Source organism: Eleutherodactylus coqui, chromosome 1 (assembly GCF_035609145.1).
Source record: "Eleutherodactylus coqui strain aEleCoq1 chromosome 1, aEleCoq1.hap1, whole genome shotgun sequence".
Taxonomy (NCBI): Eukaryota; Metazoa; Chordata; class Amphibia; order Anura; family Eleutherodactylidae; genus Eleutherodactylus; species Eleutherodactylus coqui.
Window position 1 is genome coordinate 529,722,658 of NC_089837.1, and position 19,372 is coordinate 529,742,029.

At 53.4% G+C, this 19,372-nt stretch overlaps 1 protein-coding gene across 3 annotated transcripts in view; it reads right to left on the reverse strand.

Annotated features, from left to right (window-relative positions):
* ARAP1 (ArfGAP with RhoGAP domain, ankyrin repeat and PH domain 1) overlaps positions 1-19,372 on the reverse strand; it is a 168,963-nt gene that overhangs the window by 106,544 nt on the left and 43,047 nt on the right. For all 3 annotated transcript variants that reach the window (XM_066588387.1, XM_066588386.1, XM_066588388.1), the window contains exons 2-4: positions 4,277-4,981; positions 1,852-1,985; positions 506-567 (exon numbers count right to left, since the gene is read on the reverse strand). In XM_066588387.1, the coding sequence (XP_066444484.1) occupies positions 506-567; positions 1,852-1,985; positions 4,277-4,941 (861 nt within the window). In that variant the 5' untranslated portion in view covers positions 4,942-4,981. The remainder of the gene's footprint in view (positions 1-505; positions 568-1,851; positions 1,986-4,276; positions 4,982-19,372) is intronic.

The window sequence follows — 19,372 nt, forward strand, 5'->3', positions numbered from 1 at the left end:
TGCGCAGATTCTTCGCAGACGGCATCCGACCCGCGGCCCGTCCGCAACGGACATTGTGGAAAGATGGCAGACTCTGGGAACGGGGCGACATCTCTTCTCTGCGTCGTAGAGGCGTCTAGTGGCCAACAAGCTCTACAAGCGGAAGAAGAGGTCACTGCACACAAGGAGCCTCCGAGAGCCTCTTATAGGCCAATGGGGGGAACCACTTTTAGGGTCTCCGGTGACAAGACCGTCCATCTAATCACCACAACTCTCATCCTCTACAGATCTGCTGAGATGGAACTGCAGGACGGCACCTTCTGGGGGCGCCGGAGAGTCCAGCATAACCCCCCCCCCCCTCCTTATCCCCCTGATAACGGAGGACTTTTGATTTAACTATATAATCACCGAATGATGGAGGCTAAAAAATACCTCCTGGTGACCGGGTGACCCGTGGACATCATGTGACTCCCGTGACCTCCGGCCCTGGTTATTACCCGCCTCACCTACGCACTAATACACTTACGTCGCGGCTGAGCTCGTAGAAGCTTCCGGCGTTGGGGTCTCGCATCTCCAACTTCTGAGAACCTGAAAGGTAGAAGGAGAATGATGGCGGCATCAGGAGTATCAAAGGGAATCATCCTGCCAGGGTCTGCAGGCTTCTGTCATCCACAAACAGCACTATAAGCTCTGCTTGCTGTCAGTGAACGGGGCTTTATCAGTTCACAGCCTCTGCAGCAGCGAGGAGCTTCTTCACGGAGCGATCATTGGATCGGGAGCGATATCATTCAGAGTAAACACGGACGGCGATTCAGCGACTAACGGGGATTCGCTCGCTTCTCGTCGCTTGCGGCGGGTTTGATGCTGGGGATAACGCACAGACCGCTCGCCTCTGCTGATATTTGCTACAATGTGTCGGTGCAGTTGGAATGTAGCAACCTGGAGGCCACGGAAGATCTGCAGCCGGATACGAGCGTCGGGGCGCTTAAGCTGCTCTCACTTCTGTGTTGGAGGTTCCAAACAGCGACGGACGGACCCCGCGGGCTATAATGGCGTCCGTTCGCTTCCCACTCAGCTGGCCTGCATTTAACCGGAAGAAAAAGCGTTGCTTATAGCGCCATTTCTTCAGGTATTTTGTGACGGAACCTCCGAAAAGATGTGAAACCGCCCGCCCACAGAGCGACCCGCCGGCACAGACGCCGCGCAGTGAACAGCGGCGGGGCGGACGGGGATCACTGCGCCACCGGCCTCCATTCACAGTAACCAACACTGAGCGTCCGACGGTCACCGGGCCAGCGAATGTGAATGACGGAACGAGGATTCATCTGCAGAAAATGAATGACGAATGAGAAGCAAACACATATTCATTCGTCCTCCAATCGCCGGCCCTCGCACACAGGGGTGACGATCGCTCAGTGAACGAAGGCGGAGCTGACCGGGGATCATTCCAGCGGCCTCCATTCACTGAGCAACCGCCACCGCATCGGCAGTGTAAAAGGGCCCTAACAACACCGCAGCTTCGAAGTATCAGCTCTGCTGCCCCCAAACATCCTCATTCACTGACAGCAAGCAGAGATTCTAAAGTCTATCAGGAGGTCTCAGAGCGATACGATGATTAGAGCGCGGCAGAATCCGACGCAGATATTTCCATGCGGATCCCACCGCTAGAGGCGTGGCTGAACTCAGCGGATGAGCCGCCGCAGCGGGGCGCTCAGACAAGGCGAGTCACCGCGCCAATGATGGTGTGAATATCCCCTATGTGTGAGCGCCCCCTAAATATCATCGTACAACCGCCATATACGGACCCAGACGGTCCAGGACGCCAAACTACAAGCTGATGACATCACTGCGCAATCATTGAACATCACTTACTGTCGCGGGGCGGAGGCTGGATTGGCACAAGAGGCGGATTTCTGGAAAACACTCGGGGGAGGGGCTTAGGGACGGAAGGCAGCAGGAACACGGAATCGTCATCAGCTTTTGATTCATCCAGCGCTGGTGGCGGGCTGAGGAGGGAAAGAAAGTATTAATGTCATGGGGGCTTCATTATCTGTGCTGTTACATAGGACTGCAGGTTCAGTCTACTACATCATCTGTGCTGTTACATAGGACTGCAGGTCACATCTACTACACTGTGTGTGCTGTTACATAGGACTGCGGGCCACGTCTGCTACACTGTGTATGCTGACCTGCAGTCCTATGTAACAGCACAGATAATGCAATAGATGGAACCTGCAGTCCTATGTAACAGCACAGAAAATATGGATGTGACCTGCAGTCCTATGTTACAGCACACATAGTGTAGCAGATGGAACCTAAAGTCCTATGCAACAGCACAGATAATGTAGTAGATAGAACCTGCAGTCCTATGTAACAGCATACATAGTGTAGATGTGACCTGCAGTCCTATGTAACAGCTCAGATAATGTAGTGTGTGCTGTTACATAGGACTGCAGGTCACGTCTGCTACACTATGTATGCTGACCTGCAGTCCTAGGTAACAGCACAGATAATGCAGTAGATGGAACCTGCAGTCCTTTGTAACAGCACTGAAAATATAGATGGAACCTGCAGCCCTATGTAACAGCACAGATAATGTAGTAGATGGAACCTGCAGTCCTATGTAACAGCATACAGAGTGTAGATGTGACCTGCAGTCCTATGTAACAGCTCAGCTAATGTAGTAAATGTTTCCTGCAGTCCTATGTTACACCCCACATAGTGTAGCAGATGGATAGGACTTCAGGTTCCATCTGCTACACTATGTGTGCTGTAACATAGGACTGCAGGAAACATTTACTACATTATCAGTGCTGTTACATAAGATTGCAGGTCACGTTTGCTACACTATGTATGCTGTTACATAGGACTGCAGGTCACATCTACTACATGATCTGTGCTGTTACATAGGACTGCAGGTTCCATGTACTGCATTATCTGTGCTGTTACATAGGACTGCAGGTCACATCTACTACATTATCTGTGCTGTTACATAGGATTGCAGGTCACATCTGCTACACTATCTGTGCTGTTACATAGGACTGCAGGTTCAATCTACATCATTTGCTCTGCAACATAGGACTGCAGGTCGCATCTGCTACACTATCTGCTGTGTTACATAGGACTGCAGGTCACATCAACTACATTATCTTTGCTGTTACATAGAATTGCAGGTCACATCTGCTACACTATCTGCTGTGTTACATAGGACTGCAGGTCACATCTACTACATTATATGTGCTGCTACATAGGACTGCAGGTATCTCCTGACTCATCCTGCACATACTGGGTGATAATCAGTAGCGCCATTGTCTGCTCTGCCCCATAAGATATTACACATCGATTGCGGATTATAGACTCCCACCACACGGGGCGCCCTCGCACTATGAGGTCTTGAATTCCATCTTCTTGCAGCCACCACTAGGGGGAGCGCACAGCATACAGAATTCTGCATTGAGCTCAGTTTGTATGCAGTGGGCTCCCTCTAGTGGTGGCAGCAGAGAAATGCTGTAAATATGTGGGCAGCTCTGGGGCCTCACGCTGCTGCCTGTATGAGAGCTGCAACAGAACCTCAGCTGTGAGCAGTATTGGGGCAGGCGTCTGTGAGTGTCTGAAGCCTCTTGGCAGCAAGCAGAGGTTTTGAAAATGGTGCAGCTTGACTTGTATAGTGCATTGGAAATCCCCGTTACATTAAAAGAGTGAGACTCCGCCTCCAACGTCAGCAGCACGCCGCACCGGCCAGCGATTGTGCAAAGCGTGGAAATTACAGCATGACATTGCTGCCACTTCCTACAGTGCAAGACAACAAGTAACCCTCCACCTGCCGGGGGAGAACTACTGCTCTCTGTTATCAGCCATTACAGGGTGGGGAGAACTATTGACATCGATGGGTTTTATCCCCGGTGTATTTACGCCCGTGTAAATGAGCCCTTAGCGTTCACACCACAGAATCCGCCTGTTCTGCCGCGGTCCGCACGCGGAGTTAACCCCGTCAGTGGAATTACCGACCCGATTCTGCACAGATCCTGCTCAGAACTGACGGTGATTATTCGACATCCAAGTTGCCCACTGACAGGGCTAAATCCGCGTGCGATCCGCGGCAGAATAGGCGCAGATATCTGCTCCACGACGGAATGCACCATGTGAACAGATCCTTAAAGGGCCATGCCATACCATCCACAGCCACTAGAGGGCATCCTGTAACCCCTTCATGCAGGGAGCGTTTGGCTGTTACTGCAGCAAAGGACTCTGGGAAATGTGTCACTCCGCTCTCGCAGTCTATGCGCCAGTTACGTACCTGCTGGGCGGAGGAGCGGCGGCGGCCTTCGTCGGCCTGGCTGGCAGTGGCGGGAGGCTTCTAGGGACGCTCCTACTTTCCATCTTGTGCCGTTTTTGCGGCAGGGGCGGAGCCGCCACTTTTGGCGCCTCCTCTTTGCTTCCATCACTCTCTGTAAATCCGCCATCAGAGTAGGAATGTGGGGGCGACGGAGAGCAGAGACGCGGCGAGGCGGGGCTGCAGGGCGGATCCTCGGATATGGCGCCTTCTGGCAACGAGACCGAAGAAGTGAATTTGGGCGGACTGACGGAGAACTTGAGGGGGGGTCCGCAGCCGCTTCTTGGCGGGATGGGAGGAGGGGTGGAGGCGCTCTGGGGGGGCTCCGGAGTCGGGGGTACATCCAGGTTTGCAGACGCCGACTTGGGCAGAATGTTGCGTTTCTTTGGAACGGGTCTGAACGCCGCCGCCTCCAGAGACGAATCCTGAGACGCGGACTTGTGCAGCGACGCCAGTATGCGCTTGCGGTGTCCCGGGAGGAGGACCCCGATGGCGGTCAGAAGCTCGTCAGAGAGGTGCCGCACGTCCGCCGTGCTGCGAATGTCGTGCTTCTCGAAGAGGTCGCTGTACTGGTCCAGCTTTATCGCCTGGAGCCACTCAGATACAGGCAGAGAGGGCGCCTCCGACATGGCGGCCGATCGTCACTTCATCACTGCTCCACCGCGACACCTGCAATACAGCGCAGAGGGACCGATGAGTACAAGCGGACAAGACGCAAAACGGCACAGCGCAAAATAAGGGAAATGGCACTTTAAGGCGGTTTTTCGAAATTGCGTTTTTTCTGCGATTTAAGAGACTGGCGGCAAAAATCGCTCTATAAACCAGCTGAGAACTAGAACTTACAGGCACCCAGCCTACAGCGGCCCCATGACAACTCCTCCTGGCTCTGCAGGCATCTGAAGCTTTCGGAGGGTAGATCCAGCATCTAAATACCCAGCGAGCCACGGATTTCCCAGCCGCTCCCCGTGTTACGCCCCGGACCACGTGCGCAGTTTACAACGCAGATTTCGTGCAGAATCCACATCAAGAAGCGACTGCGCACTTTTTTCCCCGTGAGATTGATTAAAAGTCAGAGCCGCATAAACGCCGGCGCCGATTCCCGCTCAGTTCATAGGGGACTCATTTACACGAATTTCACTGCAAATTAGATGAATCTGCCGTGTGAGCGCGGCCCGAGGCTCATCCACGCCGGCGCATGCAGTTTTCCGTGCGTGAATGCGCAGCATATTAACGGACCCAAACGCTGCGAACTATCCACGCTTTACTGCGACTTTATTCACCATCTCTCAGTTGTGCAAAGAAAAAAATAAAATACATCAAGTAAGTTGATGTAATGCGCGAATACGCTGTGAACGCGCGGATCAGGTGTACTCGCTGCACATTTACGGTCGCCCAGTGATCTCAGTGGCCTTTCGGTCTGCACTGCGGACCCACATAAGACACGCTGTAGGGTTTTTGATAATGTGCGCAAATTCACTTGTGAAGAACGCAGGTCTGAGTGCCCGCCCCCCCCCCCCCCCCCCCCCCGTGAATGAGGCGCTGCAGAGACGCCCTGTCCGTGTAGCACACATCTTATGACAGGCAGTGTTGTCATGGGGGCACAGAGGCTGCAAACATCAGAGCTGTAACCTCAACCCCTGATCCTACAGAAGTAAAGAGGTTTCCTCCCGTGTTGCCGGCGGGACGTCTACAACCGACCAACAGCGAGACACACAGGAGCTTACACTGTCACACTGTAACGGATGCTCAGCGCAGAGGAGACAGCCGCTCCAGGCCCGTGTCAAAAGCCTTAACGAGGCTTGTTGGACCTCAAACCTCAGCCTGACGCACAGATCCGGCACGACAGGGACTTCCTGCTAATCCCGGACTGATACATTGTAACGACGTGTTTAGGTCTCTGTCTCCTACAATGGAGCCTGACGCTGGTGTGACTAACAACCAAAGTACCGGAACCGCTTCATGTCAGACCGACCGTGCCGCACTACTTGCGCAATACTTGGACGACACTTACAGGATTGTGTACAGTGGATACATTGTAACAAACCCTCAGCTGTGAGAAGTATCAGGTCAGGATGGGTTATCAGGTTCCATTGATTGACAGCAAGACTGAATCCAGTAAATAAAGGGGTTAATAAAAACTAATTAGATGAGTCAGCAGCGATAATGAACTGGGATTATTACCCAGAATGCACTGCGCCAGGAGCTCCTGGGTAATTCCAAGTAGTTAATATGTGAGAGGATATGCAAATAGGAGACGGTGCAGCGCCACCTGCTGGACGGCCGCTTCCTGCTAATCGCCTTATACTCTGTACATAAAAACCGCAGGCTGCAATAACCTATTCTGGTGTTTAATCCTAAAACGGACGGCGCTGCGCACATGTGAACGAATGCACTGAAATCAATGAGGTCTGTTCGCTGCGTGTTAGACGTGTGACCCGCTGCCCAGATACACGCATGTGAACGAACGCACTGAAATCAATGAGGTCTGTTCGCTGCGTGTTAGACGTGTGACCCGCTGCCCAGATACACGCATGTGAACGAACGCACTGAAATCAATGAGGTCTGTTCGCTGCGTGTTAGACGTGTGACCCGCTGCCCAGATACACGCATGTGAACGAACCCGGACAGCAGCTCTCCACAAGTTTCCGTCCTTAATCCCCTTTACACCCACCAGCCGTCCCAGCGATGATCGCTCGGTGGGGGCGGAGCTCGGTGGGGGCGGAGCTCAGTCCGGTCCTCCCGCCTGCATTCACAGTAAACAGGCCAGCGGTCTCGGATGACCACCTGCCAGTTTACACGGCGACGCAGCGACAAACTAACGATGAGGTTTAGGTCTGTATGAAAGTTTCAATAAGCTATTTATCGCCGATCGTTTACTGCCTGCGATCGGGCCGATCATCGCACAAGGGAAGACGAGCCGAAGGGAATTCACAAGGATGGAGACAGATTGATAAAGACGCTGATCAGGAGCCGCACAATAACCGCCATCTCCACACTGAGTCATACAATGTGTAGAGCTGTGACTCCGAGAACACAATGTAACAAACAGCCGGACCCATCCGGGCACACTGTGTACTCATCTACAGCACGGGGAGACAAAGTAAGTGAACCCCTGTGTTCATGACCTCTCCAAGAGCTAACTGGCAAAAGATGTTTCCATTTAGCAGATGGAGGTTGGTAGTGCGGGGGTCACAGGTGCTTTACTCATTAAACAGAGGTACACAAAGCCTGGATACTGACAGATCTGGTCAGTGTGAGCCGCACCTCAATATAAGCAACTTCCAGCAGATGTGTTATAAGGACGCAAGGAGCTGCAAAAGCTAAAGACCCGGTCAGTCCACGATTATTATCTACAGATGGAGGACATTCCGGACTCTTCTACTTCCCACAGGAGCGTCCGGTTATATCACTCCAAGGGCACAATGGGCAATCCTGAAAGAGGGGAGGAAGAGTCCAGGAGGAACAGCAGAGGACCCACAGAAGACCCTATAGACTGCAGGGCCCTCTCTTCAGATGTGCTTTATTAGAGAAGGTTTGGGGCCACGCTACAGCAGACGTCGCCGTTTGGGGCTATTGTGAAGGGAACATCGTGATTGAGGGTGGCTTTGCTCCTCAGGGCCTAGAGACTTTGTGATCACTGAGGGAACAATGAATTTAAAGGGGTTGTCCCGCGGCAGCAAGTGGGGTTATGCCTCCTGATTGGCTGGAATCGGCACACGTGAAGGGGCGGAGCTACGCGATGACGTGTACAAGGGGGCGGAGCCAGAACGCTGCTGCTGCCGGACCGAGCTGAAGGGAAAAGACCCATCTGCGCAAGCGTGTCTAATCGGGCGATTAGACGCTGAAATTAGACGGATCCATGGAGACGGGGACGCCAGCAACGGAACAGGTAAGTGAATAACTTCTGTATGGCTCATATTTAATGCACCATGTATATTACAAAGTGCATTAATATGGCCATACAGAAGTGTATAACCCCACTTGCTGCCGCGGGACAACCCCTTTAAGTTGGATCAGAGTGTCTTGCTGGAGGATGTACGGGACTCCCGGATCTCAAGCTGAAGACACATTGGGTGATGCAACAAAAAAAAGCATTAAAGGAATCATCTAGAGAATACAGAAAGAAGAAGTCAGGGTTCTGCCCTTATCCCTATAGAGATGCTGTGACATGACCTGAAGAGAACTGTGCACACAAGGCATCCCAGAAATACTGATGACCTGAAACCACACTTGCAGGAAGGAAGGATCAAAACTTCCTGCAGGACATTATACAAATTCTTTTAGAGCTATAGGAAACGTTTGGTGGAGGACATTGCTGCTAAAGGGGATCTACAGGATATCAAATGCAAGGGTTCACTTACTTTTATCACTGCATAGTGATTCTTTAGAAACACTGGGGCACATTTACTCAAACCATTTACTCATGCACGGTCTATGAAGAGTGTGGGGTGTAGATGCAAGAAATATAAAGCCTCTTATTGTATGACTAAACCTGGAGCCGGGGCCCTAATGAAGGGGACAGTTCATTTACTCCCCTCCCCCTCCTGAGTATCTGTACATGATGATATGACTATGGTGAGGAGACCAATATTTGGAGTGATCGGCATTCAAGTAATCCCCAGATATATCCTGCAGGTTCCCCGGACGTGATGATACAAGTCCCCAGCAATTACAGTATGATACAGCCCCATCCCCCATCAAGACAGGACACAGAACAAGGGCGAGTACTAATGGAAGCCCCAGGGGCAAATTACTCCAAAAGTCCCATGTGACCTGGAACAGCGGGATATTCCAGTCCCTGTGCTGCCTCTGTATGGTGAGAGATACAAGGTATCCAGCAGCCCGCTGGCACATACAAGTGGATATTTGCAATGCAAAACTCTTCACTCATTCTGCACTCAGGACCCCATAATGACAAAGTGACAACAGAACCGGAGAGATCCTTGTAGGCTGGGGTCACACAGGACGGAAATCCCGCTGAAATCTCACGGAATGACCGCAACGAAAAAACGTGATTTCCATGGCACTTCCGCACCGTGTGAACCCAGCCTAAATGTTTTAAAAATGAAAACCTCCCTGCAGTGATAAGTGACAGAAAGAGGAAGAATCCAATGGCCGGATGTTCTTAAGGACAGAAATGTCCAAGAAGGTTGGGAAATATTGTGAAATGAGATTCTCAAAGCACAATCGTTACCAATCCCTAAAAGAAGGAAGAATGGGAAGCATTTAAAGAGACCCGGATGGATGAACACAGAACTTGTACACATGTTAGAGGAAGAAACAAATGTTTATCAAATGGAAGGAGGGGGGGATATCTAAAGAAGAATATAATGGGGTCTGCAGAAACTGTAGGAATAGTGTCAGAAAAGCTAAAGCTAATAATGAACTAAGGCTTGTAACAGAGGCCAAAAGCAATAAAAAAGGATTTGGGGGTCAAAAGCAAAAGAAAAGTCAAAGATGCTATTGGATGCTTACAGGATGAAAATGGTGAATTGGTTAAGATGATGTTGAGAAGAAAGAACTATTAAATTCCTATTCTGTATTTGTTTTCTCTCAGAAAGTAGATGTAACATCAACTGATCTTCCCTGTGCTATTGGGGGAATAAAAGAATGCAGGCTATCTGTAAGCAGAGAAATGGTGAGGGAACACTGAGCTAACTTACATGAATTCAAGTCTCAAGGTCCAGATGAATTACATCCTAGGATACTGAAGGAAGCAGCGGAGGTAATTGCTGAACCACTCGCCATAATCTGTGAAAATTCCTGGACAACAGGAGAAGTCCCAGAAGATTGGAAAAGGGCAAATGTTGTCCCTATCTTCAAAAAAGGGAAGAAGGTGGATCCAGGAAACTACAGACCTGTAAGCCTGACTTCTATACCGGGAAAGATCTTTGAACAGATTATTAAACAGCATGTATGCAAATACTTGGATGGGAATGGAGTAATTAACCAGAGCCAGCATGGGTTTGTAACAAACAAGTCATGCGAGGCGAATCTAATTTCCTTCTATCACAGAATCACTGACTGGGTTGATCGGGGAAATGCGATGGATATAGTATATCTGGACTTTAGTAAAGCATGTGACAAAGTATCTCATACCAGACTTATTGAAAAAATGACCAAATCTGGGATTGACAAGGCAACTGTTAGGTGGATTCACAACTGGCTGAGTGATCGTACTCAAAGAGAGGTCATAAATGGCTGCACATCCAAGTGGAAGAATGTATCAAGTGGGGAACCACAAGGCTCTGTCCTGGGCCCAGTGTTGGCCAACATTGTTATAAATGATCTGGAGGAGGGAATTGATGGGAAACTGATCAAATTTGCTGATGACACAAAGCTAGGAGGGATAGCTAACACTAGGGAAGAGAGAGAGGATTCAAAAAGATCTAGAAAAGCTTGCACAGTGGGTGACGACTAACAGAATGCTATTTAACAAGGAAAAATGCAAAGTCCTACATCTGAGCAAGAAAAATGAAGAAGGCACATACAGAATGGGAGGAATTGGGCTAAGCAGCAGCACATGTGAAAAAGACTTGGGTATACTAATAGATCATAGACTGAACATGAGTCAACAATGTGATGCAGCAGCCAAAAAGGCAAACACAATTCTGGGATGTATTAAGAGAAGCATGGAGTCTAGATCACGGGAGGTGATTGCCTCCTCTACTCTTCCTTAGTCAGACCTCATCTGGAATACTGGGTCCAGTTCTGGGCACCCCACTTTAAGAAAGACATAGACAAACTGGAGCAAGTTCAGAGAAGAGTTACCAAGATGGTGAGCGGTCTGCAAATCATGTCCTATGAGGAACGGTTAAAGGATCTGGGAATGTTTAGCAGAAGAGAAGGCTGAGAGGAGACTTAATAGCCGTCTACAAATATCTGAAGGGCTGTCACAGTGCAGAGGGATCAGCCCTATTCTCATCTGTACAAGGAAAGACCAGAAGCAATGGGATGAAACTGAAAGGGAGGAGACACAGATTAGATATTAGACAGTGAGGGGGATCAATGAGTGGAACAGGTTACCACAGGAGGTGGGGAGATCTCCTTCAATGGAAGTCTTCAAACAAAGGCTGGACAGACATCTGTCTGGGATGATTTAGTGAATCCTACACTGAGCGGGGGGTCGGACCCGATGACCCTGGGGGTCCCTTCCAGCTCTACCAGTCTATGATTCTAAGTATTCACACCCCTGGGCTCAGTATTAGGTGAAGCCCCTATGGCAGTGATTCCAGCCTTCAGTCTTCTTAGGGATAATGCCACAAGGTTTGCACCCCTTGATTTGGGGATTTTGTGCCCTCTGTCAGGTTGGATGGGGGCCGTCATTGGGCTCAGGGCTCTGGCCGGGCCACTCAAGGACATTCACAGAGTTGTCTCCCCTCCTGTGCTGTCTTGGCTGGGATCTTAGGGTCATTGTCTCGTTGGAAGGTGATCCTTCTGCCCCATCCGAGGTCCCTGGTGCTCTGGATCAGGTTGTCATTATCTCTGTACTTCACTCCATTCAGCTTTCCATCCACACTGACCGGTCTCCCCTCCCCCAGTATGATGCTCCACTGCCAGGCTTCACTGTAGGGATGGTATTGGGCAGGTGATGAGCGGCGCCTGGTTTCCTTCCACCCTGACCGGTCTCTCCTCCCCCAGCATGATGCTCCACCACCAGGCTTCACTGTAGGGATGGTATAGGGAGGTGATGGAGGAAACAGCAGAGGACCTTTTTTCTTTCAGTCTGAGAGCCTTTAGGGTCTTTTTGGTAACTCCAGGTGGCTTTCATGTGTCTTACTGAGGAGGCTTCTTTCTGGCCGCTCTGCGATAAAGCCCAGATCGGTGGAGGCTGCAGGGATAGTCAACCTTCTGGAAGTTTCTCCCATCTGGAGCTCAGCCAGAGTGACCATTGGGTTCTTGATCACCTCTCTTACACACTGTCTGTGTGTATAGCATCCCTCACTCTCCACCTCGCCATACCGTGCACATCTCCATCCCCCCATAGAGTGCACATCTCCAGCCCTTCACCTTCTGTATCACCCCATTACTTGTAGTATGTAAGCTCGTTGGAGCAGGACCCGCACCCCTATTGTTTCCATCAGCTGATTACTATGTAACCGTGGTGCTGTAATGTTTGTACTTTTGTCTTTCTGTATCCCCCTGTCTATGTAAGCGCTGCGGAATACGTTGGCGCTATACAAATAAAGATTAGTATTATTATAAGACCCTTCTCCCCTTAGTTTGGGGGTCAGCGGCTCTAGGAAGAGTCCTGGTTGTTCTTCCACGTATTATAGGAACCGCTGGGCTCTCTGGAACTTGCAGGGCAGCAGAGATGTTTTGTAGCTTCCCCAGATCTGAGCCTCCCCACAATCCTGTCTCTGAGCTCTGCAGGCAGTTCTGTCCTCCTCATAACTTGGTTTGGCTCTGATATGCATTGTGAGCGGTGCGACCTTATATAGACTGGACCTTACATGTCCAACCAGCTGAATGTAACACAGGTGACTCCAATCAATGTGTAGAAACATCTTAGAGATGATCAAGACCAATGGCAGACCCAAAGCTCAATGTCACGCGGGACCCAAGGGCGGGACTACTTATTCCAAAGCAAAATGGTAGGTTTTCATTATTTTTTTTATAAACATACAAGGATTCGCCCCGTTCTGTCGTCACTTTTTCATTATGGGGTAATGAGTGCAGAATGAGGGGGACACAAGGCCACGACATACCGTGTCAGGCAGCGAGGGGTGTGAGGACTTTCCCATACGTGAGAAGTCCTTATCTGTCTTAAAAGGGAAGTTCACTCCTAACATTGGATCTGGGAGTCACAACCCGGCGGGCGACTCCTCTGCCAGGTGACTTCTGGCATCCCACGATCGAGGTTTATATGCAGCTCAGAGAAGGAAAACTACTTCAGGGTATGGAGGCCGCTTCCCCCTCCCCAAGAGGGGTCACTACATGTCCCTCCAGAGCGCGATCCTGATGGAGGGGGAAGTATGGTGATCGCAGAGAGCAGACATCAGGAAACCGCTGACACTCCTCACACATCCACCGTCCAAAGGTCACAACAACACAACAGGGCTGAGTGACTTCCAACGAGGCCGGTCATCGGTGCTGGACTAGCCGGGGGCTCACCGCCAACTGTGGGGGGTTCTCATGTAACGGTGTGGAGAGTATACAGAGAATGGCGCGATCGGGGAAAACATTCAGCGAAAGCGGATCCTGTGGATTGAAACAGCTCATCCCTGAAAGGGGTCGGAGGAGGATGTCAGGAATCGTTCTGACCAACAGGCTGCACAGACAGCTGAATACAACGCTGGAGCTCCAACTAACGTGTCCGAACGCACGACTCGCCGTTCCTCCGCACGGATGGTATAACAGCGGGCGACCAGTTCCAGCGCCATTGTGTCTGAGAGAAACAGAAAGACTCCAGCGGGCAAAAGAGCGCAAAACTTGTATCACTGAGCAGCTCTTGGTCAGATGGGTCCAGATTTCTGCTGCTGATGGGAGGTCAGAATTTGGCGCAAGCAGCATGAATCGCTGACCCCTTCACGTCAGCCGGTCAGAACATGTCAGCACCGCCATCTAATTTGCAGGGACTACAAGAAGCTTCCTGTCCGCAAGGGCCCATTTTCCTGCAGGGCGGTGTCATCATCACGTGGGATCTACACCGCGAGGAACCGCTGCGGATCTGAAGGCCAGAGGAGTCCGACACCACTAGATGGGGGGGGGGGGGGGTGATAAAGGGGTCATCAAGTGCATAGACGAGGATATAATAAACGCGCCGCGTGCTGTATAATTGGCGCTATAAACCACCAGTAATACAGAAGCACTATTCACTATAATGCTCTCATTGTGCTCCTGTCGATATGGCGGCATAGTGAGATAATAGCATATTGTGTCTTATTATGACGCGGGTGCCCTGCTGGCACTTTATATGGGGACTTCTGGTATTGGCGCACTTCACGTGGGCACCATATACACACCCGTATTACTGCAGACTTCTTGGCTCTTTTCATCAGCGTCTGTTTGGCGGTACAGGACGGACCCCCTGCCGTCCGCTGGAGGTCATGTATGCAGGCGCACTGCTCTCCCTCCCCCTCTAGGCTCCCGCTGGGGGTCTTCATATGGGTATATACCAACCACTACCCATCCGCCGGACACTCTTTAGCCTCCATTGGCTGCACGGATACGTTTGATGTTTGTGCCGGGAGACTTCCAGTACATACGGCAAATGTGTGCAGCGACGCAGTGCGAGCGCGACCGCGGGGAACGTTCAGAGACAGCGCAAAATTCGGGGCAAAATCCACAGCATTTCCACATGAAAAACCGCGCTAATGTTGCGCACTGTCACTTGGATTCAGCCGCGGATCCGCTGATCTCAGCCCGCGCTCCTCTCACCTCTCACAAGGCGCCCAAAAAAACAAGACGAGCAACGCTAATTCCTGGAGTCTTATTATATCTGTTTCTGGAAAAGCTGAACCAATATGGCCGCCATTGAGTGCCGGTGTGACGGACATACCCATAACACGCCGGTCAATCTGCCCTCGGTGCTCTCTCGCTGGTGTCACGCTGCGCCCTAACAAGTCAGCAGAGCGTCTCCCACAATCAGCCGCCATGAACCTTCCGCACGACTTCACCTTCTTCCACCTCCCTGCGACATCTGCAGGAAAACCTCAAGACGTAAAATATCCTCCGACCGCCACAAAGTGCGCTACAGATGAATGATATACGGGCGGGATAAGAGGCGGAGCCGAGGAACGCGGCCGGCTAAGAAATAAGAGTGATTAATATAATTGTGCTGTGAAGTCTGCAGAGCGTCACTTCCCCTGCAGCACATTAATGATATTCACCTTATTCTCATGGCGGTTGAGTTCCTTCCTCAGGAAGAGGAATCCCCGTGAAATGTACACAGCACCACCGCAAGCGTATCACACAGGACAAGCTGAGATACACAGATCAGCAGACTGTATCACATGTGATGGGATTAGATACACAGCTCAGGCCCTGGATTTTATGTTTTCAGAGTAAGTAACATCTGCAGACGGCGCCCCCGGCTGGTGACCCGAGACTTGGATGTACACATGCCGATCACCCAGCTTTCCCAGGGACAGATATAAGTAAGAAACATCGGCCCAGGACACATATAGGCCGCGTCCGCTCCGGGGCCGCACATCAGTCCCTACACGGCGGGAGGAAGATGAAGCCGCGCACATGTGATCCGTGGTGACAGGACGAGCGGTTCAGAGGAAGCCATCCACTGCCACTTCTACCAAGCTGCAACGCGGCCGCTGCTCGCTACACCAAACAGCGCAAGGGGCGGCCGCACGCTACGACGAACAGTGCAAAGGGCCGCCGCACGCTACGCCAAACAGCACAAGGGGCCGCCGCACGCTAAACCAAACAGCGCAAGGGGCCGCCGCTCGCTAAACCAAACAGCGCAAGGGGGCGCCGCACGCTACGCCAAACAGCGCAAGGGGCCGCCGCGCACTAAACCAAACAGCGCAAGGGGCCGCCGCACGCTAAACCAAACAGCGCAAGGGGCCTCCGCATGCTAAACCAGTCAGCACAAGGGGCCGCCACACGCTAAACGAAACAGCGCAAGGGGCCGCCGCACGCTAAACCAAACAGCGCAAGGGGCCGCCGCACGCTAAACCAAACAGCGCAAGGGGCCGCCGCACGCTACACCAAACAGGGCACGGGGCCTCCGCACGCTAAACCAGTCAGCACAAGAGGCCTCCGCACGCTAAACCAATCAGCGCAAGGGGCCGTCGCACGCTAAACCAAAAAAAGCAAGGGGCCTCCGCATGCTAAACCAAACAGTGCAAGGGGCCGCCGCACGCTAAACCAGTAAGCGCAAGAGGCCGCCGCACGCTAAACCAAACAGCGCAAGGGGTCGCCGCACGCTAAACCAAACAGCGCAAGGGTCCGCCGCACGCTAAACCAAACAGCGCAAGGGGTCGCCGCACGCTAAACCAAACAGCGCAAGGGGACGCCGCACGCTAAACCAAACAGCGCAAGGGGCCGCGGCACACTAAACCAAACAGCGCAAGGGGCCGCCGCACGCTAAACCAAACAGCGCAAGGGGCCGCCGCACGCTACACCAAACAGGGCACGGGGCCTCCGCACGGTAAACCAGTCAGCACAAGAGGCCTCCGCACGCTAAACCAATCAGCGCAAGGGGCCGTCGCACGCTAAACCAAAAAAAGCAAGGGGCCTCCGCATGCTAAACCAAACAGTGCAAGGGGCCGCCGCACGCTAAACCAGTAAGCGCAAGGGGCCTCCGCATGCTAAACCAGTCAGCGCAAGGGGCCTCCGCACGCTAAACCAATCAGCGCAAGGGGCCGTCGCACGCTAAACCAAAAAGAGCAAGGGGCCTCCGCACGCTAAACCAAACAGCGCAAGGGGCCGCCGAAAGCTAAGTAAAACAGAGCAAGGAGCCGCCGCACGCTACAGCAAACAGCGCAAGGGGCCGCCGCACGCTACAGCAAAAAGCGCAAGGGGCCGCCGCACGCTACAACAAACAGCGCAAGGGGCCGCCGCATGCTACAGCAAACAGCGCAAGGGGCCGCCGCACGCTACAGCAAACAGCGCAAGCGGCCGCCGCATGCTACAGCAAACAGCGCAAGCGGCCGCCGCGCGCTACAGCAAAAAGCGCAAGGGGCCGCCGCACACTAAACCAAACCGCGCAAGGGGCCGCCGCACGCTAAACCAAACAGCGCAAGGGACCGTCGCACGCTAAACCAAACAGCGCAAGGGGCCGCCGCACGCTAAACCAAACAGCGCAAGGGGCCGCCGCACGCTAAACCAAACAGCGCAAGGGGCCGCCGCACGCTATACCAAACAGCGCAAGGGGCCGCTGCGCGCTAAACGAAACAGCGCAAGGGCCTGCCGCACGCTAAACCAAACAGCGCAAGAAGCCGCCGCACGCTACACCAAACAGCGCAAGAGGCCGCCGCACGCTACACCAAACAGGGCAAGGGGTCTCCGCACGCTAAACCAGTCAGCGCAAGGGGCCTCAGCACGCTAAACCAGTCAGCGCAAGGGGCCTCCGCACGCTAAACCAGTCAGCGCAAGGGGCCTCCGCACGCTAAACCAATCAGCGCAAGGGGCCGTCGCACGCTAAACCAAAAAGAGCAAGGGGCCTCCACAAGCTAAACCAAACAGCGCAAGGGGCCACCGCAAGCTAAACTAAAAAGCGCAAGGGGACGCCGCACACTAAACCAAACAGCGCAAGTGGTCACCGCACGCTAAACCAAACAGCGCAAGGGGCCGCCGCACGCTAAACAAATTAACGCAAAGGGCCGCGGCACGCTAAACCAAACAGCGCAAGGGGCCGCCGCACGCTAAACCAAACAGCGCAAGGGGCCGCCACACGCTAAACGAAACAGCACAAGGGTCCGCCGCACGCTAAACCAAACAGCGCAAGGGGCCGCCGCACGCTACAGCAAACAGCGCAAGGGGCCGCAGCACGCTAAACCAAACAGTGCAAGGGGCCGCCACACGCTAAACCAAATAGCGCAAGGGAGCGCCGCACGCTAAACCAAACAGCGCAAGGGGCCGCCACACGCTAAACCAAATAGCGCAAGGGACCCCGCACGCTAAACCAAACAGCGTAAGGGAGCGCTGCACGCTAAACCAAACAGGGCAAGGGGCCGCCGCACGCTAAACCAAACAGCGCAAGGTGCCGCCGCACGCTAACCAGTCAGCGCAAGGGGCCTCCGCACGCTAAACCAGTCAGCGCAAGGGGCCTCCGCACGCTAAACCAATCAGCGCAAGCGGCCGTCGCACGCTAAACCAAAAAGCGCAAGGGGCCTCCGCACGCTAAGCCAAACAGCGCGAGGGGCCACCGCACGCTACAGCAAACAGCGCAAGGGGCCGCCGTACGCTACACCAAACAGCGCAAGGGGCCGCCGCACGCTAAACCAAACAGCGCAAGGGGCCGCACACTAAACCAAACAGCGCAAGGGGCCACCGCACGCTACAGCAGACAGCGCAAGGGGCCGCCGCACGCTACTGCAGACAGCGCAAGGGGCCACCGCACGCTACAGCAAACAGCGCAAGGGGCCGCCGCAAGCTACAGCAAACAGCGCAAGGGGACGCCGTACGCTACAGCAAACAGCGAGAGGGGCCGCCGCACGCTACAGCAAACAGCGCAAGGGGCTGCCGCGCGCTACAGCAAACAGCGCAAGGGGCCGCCGCAAGCTACAGCAAACAGCGCAAGGGGCCGCCGCAAGCTACAGCAAACAGCGCAAGGGGCCGCCGCAAGCTACAGCAAACAGCGCAAGGGGACGCCGCACGCTACAGTAAACAGCGCAAGGGGCCGCCGCACGCTACAGCAAACAGCGCAAGGGGCCACCGCACGCTACAGCAAACAGCGCAAGGGACGGCCGCACGCTACAGCAAACAGCGCAAGGGACCGCCGCACGATACAGCAAACAGCGCAGGGGGCCGCCGCACGCTACAGCAAACAGCGCAAGGGGCCGCCGCACGCTACAGCAAACAGCGCAAGGGGCCGCCGCACGCTACAGCAAACAGCGCAAGGGACCGCCGCACGCTACAGCAAACAGCGCAAGGGACCGCTGCACGCTACAGCAAACAGCGCAAGAGGTCGCCACACGTTTCACCAAACAGTGCAAAGAGTCACCTCACAATACACCAAACAGTGCAAGGGGCCGCCGCACGCTACACCAAACAGCGCAAGCATTTGCCACACACTACACCAAACAGCGCAAGGCGTCAACGCACACTACAGCAGACAGCGCAAGGGGCCACCGCACGCTACAGCAAACAGCGCAAGGGGCCGCCGCAAGCTGCAGCTAACAGCGCAAGGGGCCACCGCACGCTATAGCAAACAGCGCAAGGGGCCACCGCACGCTACAGCAAACAGCGCAAGGGGCCACCGCACGCTACAGCAAACAGCGCAAGGGACCGCCGCACGCTACAGCAAACAGCGCAAGGGGCCGCCGTACGCTACAGCAAACAGCGCAAGGGGCCGCCGCACGCTACAGCAAACAGCGCAAGGGGCCGCCGCACGCTACAGCAAACAGCGCAAGGGGCCGCCGCACGCTACACCAAACA